We start from the raw sequence: 8,767 nt of genomic DNA, 5'->3' as shown, positions 1-8,767 counted from the left end.
ATTTCTATGTGGCATGAAAAAAAGTCTTAATGATCTGACTTCCAATTTATTCCCCGCACATTGGTGAGGCTGCTTTTTGATAACAGTAGAGCCTGTGTTCTTTTGTTCTCTGTCTCACCCCTCCTCTGCTTTCTCTTTTCTCCTCATTTTTCCTTCATTCATCCATTCACCCACCCACCCACCTTTATCATCAAGCTTTCTATTCAGCATTTATTAACTTAAGACAAATCTATGGCTCTTAAAAGCAGCAAAATACTTTCCGAAGGCATATTCATTTTTTCTTAAAAAAAAAAAAATCCTTCCATATATCAAGTACTCCTGAAGCACTACATGTAGAATGACAAAAGAGACTGCTTTCCTTGTCAAGTTACATCTTTCTAACTGCTTTAAAATGGGTATCTAAACTGTACATCCACTATCCTACCTGGGTCACAAAATGGTGCCACTCATACCACACAATGTAAGATAGATGGGTGGGAGGGTATCCTTAAATACTTTATTTTTTTAAACACTGCTTTGGGAAGAACTGAATTCTCTTATTTTAAAGATTTTTAAAAGGGGAAGATGCTACAATAACCTTTATTTTTTTGGTTGGTGGGGGGTGCCTGTCAGATTGTTACTAGGCAGGCTGTTTCCCTGGCAACAGGAGCAGCCATAAAAGAGCATTAGGAGTTATCTCGAACATCTTTGACTATAAAAATGCTGAAGAGGCCTGGTTGACATCTGGACTATATACAACTCTATTACAACAAAAGAAAACAAATAGTCCTTCAAATTCAGTCTTCATTTTATAGTTTACCAAATATTATTTCATTTGATTCTGACAACACTACTGTAGGCAGGACAGATATTAACTTCATTTTAAGAATATAATTGAGATGGGCAGTCTAGAGAGAGGCAGGCTTCTTTTGTTCTTCTTCCTCCTCCTCTTCCTTCTTGTCAAAGAATATTAGTAGTGATATCCAGTTTGCAAATGAAGGAGAAATCAGGTCTTAATTTAAAAAATTATCATCAAATATGAAAAGAAACATAAACTATCTTCAACAGAACTAGAAGACACTTTAACCTCAACCCCACAATAGGAGATAGAGCTGCCAGGTGCACTAAAAGTCAGATAGCTCCATATTGCAGCCAAAGTCATTAGACCAAAATACTCCAAAATAGATGACATAATCTGAGACACGGAAACAACAACAACAACAACTAGTTCCTTCTCTAAAACAATGGAAATGGGATTAGTGTCAGTAGTAGGGGATTTCCTTGATTCTGTCTGGTACAGTGGCAGGAGGGGCAAAGCCAAAGAAGAAAATACATACATGTCCCATTAACAAGCAGTAGTCTGTAGATGTGGCAGACAGGAGAAAAGAAACTCCAAAGGTAGTAACCCTGTAGTTGCCAATCTTTGTTGACTGGAGAGAGTAAAAGGCTACAACAGCTCTCTCAGACCCACAATCCTATCATAAGGAGAGTCACTGTCACCTTGGTAGGATTGTGTGAGCTTAAAATGCCAACCTACGGCCAGGCACGATGGCTCATGCCTGTAATCCCAGCACTTTGGGAGGCTGAGGCGGGCAGATCATGAGCTCAGGAGTTCGAGACCAGTCTGGCCAACATGGTGAAACCCCGTCTCTACTAAAAATGCAAACATTAGCCAGGCGTAGTAGTGGGCACCTGTAATCCCAGCTACTCGGGAGGCTGAGGGAGAAGAATCGCTTTAAACCGGAAGGTGGAGGTTGCAGTGAGCTGAGATCATGCCACTGCACTCCAGCTTAGGCAACAAGAGTGAAACTGTCTCAAAAAAAAAAAAAAAGAAAAAAAGAAAAGCCAACCTACCTACGATATGAAATTGCATTAAAACAAAAACAAAAACAAAACAAAAGCAAACAAACAAAAAAAAAGAAATTGTATCAAATAGATGAGCCAGAGAGAAACTTACCTCATATAAAGATAAGTAATACTTGAGAATAAATCTGCACAGTGTTCATGCACAAACACTTCAAGAAAAGGAGAAACGGAACAAGCAGAAACAATTAGCAGATAAAACCACTCAACAGGAAAGAATGAATCAACTGAGCACATGAAAAATGCCACCAAATATATTGTCATAACTCAAAGAACTTAAGGAAATAGAGTTCATAAAGAAATGTAGTTGATCAGAAACAACATAGCAAAACAACCAAAGGAAATGCAACATAAGCTAACAAAGTTCAGAAAAGAAATGAAAAGGAAAAAATAATCAACTAAAACTGTGCAGTAGAGGAAAAAATACACTAATTGGAGATATATATATATACACACACACACACACACTTTATATATATACTATATATATACTTTATATATATATATACTTTTAAAGTATACACACACACACACACACACACATATATATATACTTTAAAATATAATTCAAAATTATAGTGAAGGAAAAAACCACTAGCAGAACAAGCGAACTACAGCAAATGTGAATAATATAATGCAAGTGTAGTGTACAGTGTACATTGCTGACTATGTGTCCATTATCCATGCCTTCATTATCCAAGATGATTTTGGTCATATATCCTTCTTTTCCACAGAATCACGTGCTTTAGGGCAGTGGTTCTTAACTAGGGCCAATTCTTCTCTCACAAAGGACATTTAGTACTGTCTGGAGACATTTTTGACTGCCACAGTTAGGAGGGGATGCTGCTGGCATTTAGGGCAAGGAGATATGTTCCAGGCCAAAGTCTGATCTGTGATCTTTCAGGCCTGACCATAAGCAATTACAAAGGCTTTGCTTGACAGACTTCATAGGGGAAAGGTGCCCTTCCCACATGAGATTTAAACACAGCCAGTCTCTGGAGGGAGTTGTACCTGGTGCTTAGGTCCCCCTGAGCTGGCCATGTCTATAAACCTAGCTGCATTCCTAGACCAGGTACCTCCATACTGAGTCTTCCTTATCAGGGGGCCTTGGTTGAGACACTTTTCAGGTGCCTCTACAGAGACCTCCCTATTGGTGGGCCTTGACTAAGACACTCATCTCCACTCTAACTCAGTTCTTTTCTACTCCTAGCCCTTCCCTGCTGCCTTTCTGCAGTCCTCAAGGTTCATAAGATGGCAGGAACCTTTTGTTCGTTGCTCCTTAGCATTGAAACAATTTCCTCTGCCTGCACTGCATGTCATCTGATTGACCCATGTCCAGTGCTAGTCCACGGTAGGGGTAAAAATGGAACAACAATGAACTGGCACTACTTTCCTTTTTGGTCTCTTGCTTATAATTTTATCATAGTAAGTGAATAAAGATGTGATTATTATTTTAATTTCAGCTCATTACCTTAACTGACTCTCAACACTTCACAGCTAGGCACAGAGATCCTACCAGACATCCTGCTATGCATAGAACAGCTTCCTATGATGTAGAATTATATGGTCCAAAATGTCAACGGTGCTGAGGCTTTTCGGGAAAACTGATTCCATCATCTGCTCTAGGGTCAGTAAGGTCATGGGAATCTCCTGGAGAATGCTATTTATCTAGGGGTGAGCAGATGATCAAATAAGTTGGCTCAATCCCACTGAAGTAGATCGCTTCATATTAATATTCCAGGATTGGGAGAGAACTTCCCTCAATTTTTATTGTGTTGGACATGAACAAAAAAATACGTAGTCCTCACTGAAACCGATAGCAATCTTGTTAACACAAGAGAAAACAACTTTGGGATACAGTTTATACTATGTCAGAGATGATAGGGAGGTCACTTGGGCTTTTGATGACAATATGGCTAATATAACTGTGGCTGAAGCCAACTCCACCTTTGGACCTTCAGAAATGTGTAATAATAAATTTTCTTAGGATTTAAACCAGTTTCCATTGGAATTTTCCTGCTTGCAGTGGAAAGTATTGTTACACAAAGACAAAAAAATTTTAAAGCCATAAAAAATGCATAATCTAAAAGCAAAGATATATTACATAAAACAGACTACACTAATCTATCAAGTAAAACGGATCTTAAAATTGAATCACAAAGCAAAACCCACTATATACTATATTAAATAACCTAAAACAAAGTGACACAAATACCAAAAAATAAAAAGATGAATATCAGGCAAATGCAAGCCAAAATAAAGCATAAGTCATAATCTTAATATGTGACAATTTATAGAACAAAAAGTATCCAGTGGACAAAAAGGACATGTTAATAATAATAATAAGGCAAAACCCATAATGAAAATCTAGCAGTCATGAATTTATATGCATCAGAAAACATAATCACATACTATATAAAAAGTAAAGTAAAAACCATTGATAATAAAAGGAGAAATTGACAGTGATCCTTAAGCGAAAAGATATGTTTTTCTCACAATCCATGACAAAGCATATGAACCAAAAGAAAAGCAGTTTATAAAAATCTCAATGGGATACCATCTCACGCCAGTTAGAATGGCGATCATTGACAAAGTCAGGAAACAACAGATGCTGGAGAGGATTTGCAGAAATAGGAATGCTTCTGTTGGTGTGAGTGTAAATTAGTTCAACCATTGTAGAAGACAGTGTGGCAATTCCTCAAGGATCTAGAACTAGAAATACCATTTGACCCAGCGATCCCATTACTGGTTATATACCCAAAGGACTATAAATTATGCTATTATAATGACACATACACACGTATGTTTATTGCGGCATTATTCACAATAGCAAAGACTTGGAACCAACCCAAATGCCCATCAATGATAGATTGGATTAAGAAAATGTGGCACATATACACCATGGAATACTATGCAGCCATAAAAAAGGATGAGTTCACGTCCTTTGCAGGGACATGGATGAAGCTGGAAATCATCATTCTCAGCAAACTATCACAAGGGCAGAAAACCAAACACTGCATGTTCTCACTCATAGGAGGGAATTGAACAATGAGAACACTTGAACACAGGGTGGGGAACATCACACACTGGGGCCTGTTGGTGGGTGGGGGAGGTGGGGGAGGGACACCATTAGGAGAAATACCTAATGTAAATGATGAGTTGATGGGAGCAGCAAACTAACATGGCACATGTATACCTATGTAACAAGCCTGCACGTTGTGTACATGTACCCTAGAACTTAAAATATTAAAAAAAAAAAAAAACTCAGCAATAGTTAAGGAGCTATAATCCATATAAATTATATAGTACACAATACTAAATAGATTTTTTACTGTGCTCTGTTCTCTGAAAATAGAAATTAGATCTTCCACAAAAATTGACCTATATAAACAACACTTTACACAGTAATATTTTGGTACCTATGATTATGTACAGAGGGAAACCTATTTGTACTTGGACTCGTATCACAAATGACTCCTTCAGAAGGAGTGTAAAAATTGGTCCCATGAGCTGGTTGTGGTGGCACGCACCTATAGTACCAGCTACTTAGAAGGCTGAAGCAGAAAGATTTCTTGAGCCCAGGAGTTCAAGGCTGTAGTGAATTAAGACTGTGCCACTGCACTCCAGCCTGGGTGACAGAATGAGAACTTGTCTAAAAAAGAAAAATGTTCCCAATGGCAAGAATTCTGTTGTTTTGATATCTCCTGACACAAGAAAAGAGAATTAGAGAGGGGCTAAACAGAAGAGATCCCAACCCCAGCTAAATAAGAATATAGGCAGTCTACAGTGTCCAGATAGTAAGGCAAGTATAAAATGATGTAAAGTTAATAAACACTGTACACTTTGTGTAAAGCAAACTCTTATAAACACACAAAGACTGATAAATTTCTACCAAAGTATGAATACAAAACAAAAATGTGAAATCTTGGTTCAAACTGGCATGGAACTAGTTAACAGTGGATATTTAGGTCAGACAGAATCAACAGAACCCAAAAAGAAGTCCGGATGAAAACAGAAAATTTTTCCTTGGCTAGTGAGTTTTAAGTGGATATTTCTTGAAGAACTTTTAACTTTTCTCTCATAATTGCCATCTATTGCCTTTGTGCTCTATGTTTACACTAAGTACACTGCCACATGTTTTTGTTACTTTACTGTATTCCCTTCAGCCTCTATATCTTGTCTATCATTGACATAAGGTGTTCAGCACACTTTTCTTCTTCACCAAAAATTGCTGTAACACCCCCCACAAATTTGCTAGTATTTGAGAATGGACTATGTAACTCATTTAAACCAGGGCAGCAGAATCTGCCAGCACTAGACTTTAAGGGCTAAGTTAGGTCTGAGCTTATTATATGGCTTTTAAGGGTGAAGGAACTGAATAATATATTATGAAGATTAATATCTCAGGTTGAATAAACAATTCTTCATGCTGGGGTAGTTCACCTCTTTGGGATGCAGGACTGGGCTATAAGTAGAAATATCTTCTAGTATTTAAAACCAAAAATCTCACATCTTCTCAGGACAGAATCAAGTGAGAAACAGATGCTTCAGTCAAACTGCCACTAAATAGTGATAACTATAATATTTTGCTCTGATATAGTAGACTTTTTATTTGTTTTGGAAAATGATTCTAAGATTTTTACAAACAGACTCTCTAGTCTACAGAGCAATACTACTGAGCTGGTGACTACAGTAAAGTAACAGTTCTTGCATAACAATAGAAAAAGTGAGTTGTACTGTACTTTCTAGTTTGGAAAGTAATATATTGCTATGTATATAGCCAATAATAAATTTCATTTAATATGTAAGTAGTAGTTAATAAAAAAATTCCTGATTTTTTCTACTTTGAAAACTAAAAAGAGATAAGAAAATTTAAAAAAATTTACCATTTAAGTCTCTTTGATTCTGGAAATATTTTAATTAGGTTCCACTTTAAAAAAAAAGTCGTTTCCTTATTACCTCCACAGTGAGTACATTAACTACATTTTCACAAACAGAAAACTTACATACATTCAACTGTTTACAAGACATGTCTCCATATAACACATTTACATTCATGTGAAGTACATGAACTTCTTTAATTGTATATATTTATAACTCTTACATCTGGTACCTTTTAAAACAGCTAACATATAGTATGCTTATTTCCTATAAGTTAATTCATATATGACTAAGGTGAGAAGAATCTCTTTTGAAGAATTACGATAGTTATATTCATACCATGGGAAATCTATAGTTTTTCTAAACGTAAGTTTCAAGCTAAAGCTTTAGCAATTTAAGTTATTTAACTAGCAATGCATGAAATTCTTATCAGATTATCCCATTTGGATTACCAGTTTAAGTCATTTCAAGTGGTTCACAATTATTTGTGCATTGGTTGGGGGGAAAAGCACCAAGGATAATAAATTTATTTTTCATATCATAGATGAAATCACAGCACAATGATTTCAATATCCCTTCAAAAATCTAATCATTTATAAACAGCATTTATTTCAAATGCTCAATCTTTAAGCTTTCTTAGTGTGATCAACTGATACACTAGGGATAAGAATGGAAATGGTTAAAAACAGATGCTATACATAATATGTACTAACTTAACAGAATTCAGATTTCTCCTAACATTGTTGATTTCCATTTTTGAACTGACTTCTTTAGATCTAAAAAGAACTCTGAAAATAAATGTAACATTTATACATTTGTCAACTATACTTAAAAAGAAACTCTAAAGGTGCCTTTCTTGTCAACATATGAAACAAAAGTTTTCCTGATGAACAAGGCACCTTGTATGGTAAGGAAATATATAAAGAAAATATTTTCTACAAATTAATATATAAATCTATGTGCACAAAGGTGTAGTTCTCCCAGCTGCATATGTAATATTTTAAATAACATATAATAAAAAAAATTCAAAACACAGATTGAAAATTAGCCCATGTGGCTAATACTCCAGTTGTTAAATATTGCAGCATATATGTCACTGTAACAATTGGGAAAGATATTCTAATCTAAACAGTTAATGAAATCTCTCTGGAAAGATACTTTAAAAGTCCCCAGTATGTAACCCTGGCTATCAAATTTCAACCTAGAAGTTTTTACAGCTAAGATGCAATCCCATGAATATAAAAGTGTGCACAAAGGCCATCTAATCAGACTCTGCAGTACATAGCATTACTGGTGTGACTTTGGTACGAGCCTGCTGGGCTTTTATGTTCCTTTTCATTACTATGTGCACATGGTAAACATCATATTAACAACAATCAATTTTTATCACTATAAGTTTTGCTACTCACAGAATGCCTACAAACATTGTTTTAAACATTTCCAGATCATGACAAAAGTTCCTTACCTGAATATAAACAAAGAAACCCTTAGATTTAAAAACATTTTTAAGTGAACACATAAATGCATAAGGAGAAACATAAGAACATACTATTTTTATAAGTATAAAAAGTTCCAGCTTCTGCTAAGATTTCATTTCTTTTTCCCAGTGTTTTTTTTGTGTTCATGCGTTTCTGTTTTGCTAGTTATACTCTTTTTCCGAGATGAGGTATTAGGAACAACTGCACTAGAAGGTCCACTTGCAGCTACACAAAACAAAAACAAAAACAAAAAACTATTGCTTAAATTTACACAAACAATCCAAGTTCAAATAATACTGCTGATTGACAAAACAATTCTTGTTATAACTGTGATGTAAATGAAATGTAAAAATTTAATATAGCATTTTTAACCTTTTACTTTTCAGAATTCAACACAAATATAGAAAGGTAATGACAATGGACTGCGTTCATAAAATTAATTTCTCATTTTACTCTACATTCTTCCTAGGAAATGAATATATTTTTATAATTTTTAACTACCATTCATTGTGCTAATGATTTTTAAATTTATACTTTTGGCCTGGGCCTTTTCCTTTAGCTCAAGA

The 8,767-nt window shown here is 35.4% G+C and overlaps 1 protein-coding gene across 2 annotated transcripts in view; it reads right to left on the bottom strand.

The window, feature by feature from the left end:
* Nucleotides 1-6,736: 6,736 nt before the first annotated feature.
* The window catches only part of PPIP5K2 (diphosphoinositol pentakisphosphate kinase 2), a 76,716-nt gene continuing 74,685 nt past the window's right edge, over nucleotides 6,737-8,767 (bottom strand). For both annotated transcript variants that reach the window (XM_011989023.1, XM_011989024.1), the window contains one exon: nucleotides 6,737-8,426. In XM_011989023.1, the coding sequence (XP_011844413.1) occupies nucleotides 8,314-8,426 (113 nt within the window). In that variant the 3' untranslated portion in view covers nucleotides 6,737-8,313. The remainder of the gene's footprint in view (nucleotides 8,427-8,767) is intronic.

This window comes from Mandrillus leucophaeus, unplaced genomic scaffold, assembly GCF_000951045.1.
Source record: "Mandrillus leucophaeus isolate KB7577 unplaced genomic scaffold, Mleu.le_1.0 Scaffold344, whole genome shotgun sequence".
Classification (NCBI taxonomy): domain Eukaryota; kingdom Metazoa; phylum Chordata; class Mammalia; order Primates; family Cercopithecidae; genus Mandrillus; species Mandrillus leucophaeus.
Note: the sequence above shows the minus strand (reverse complement) of the source record. Positions and strands in the feature narration are given on the sequence as shown.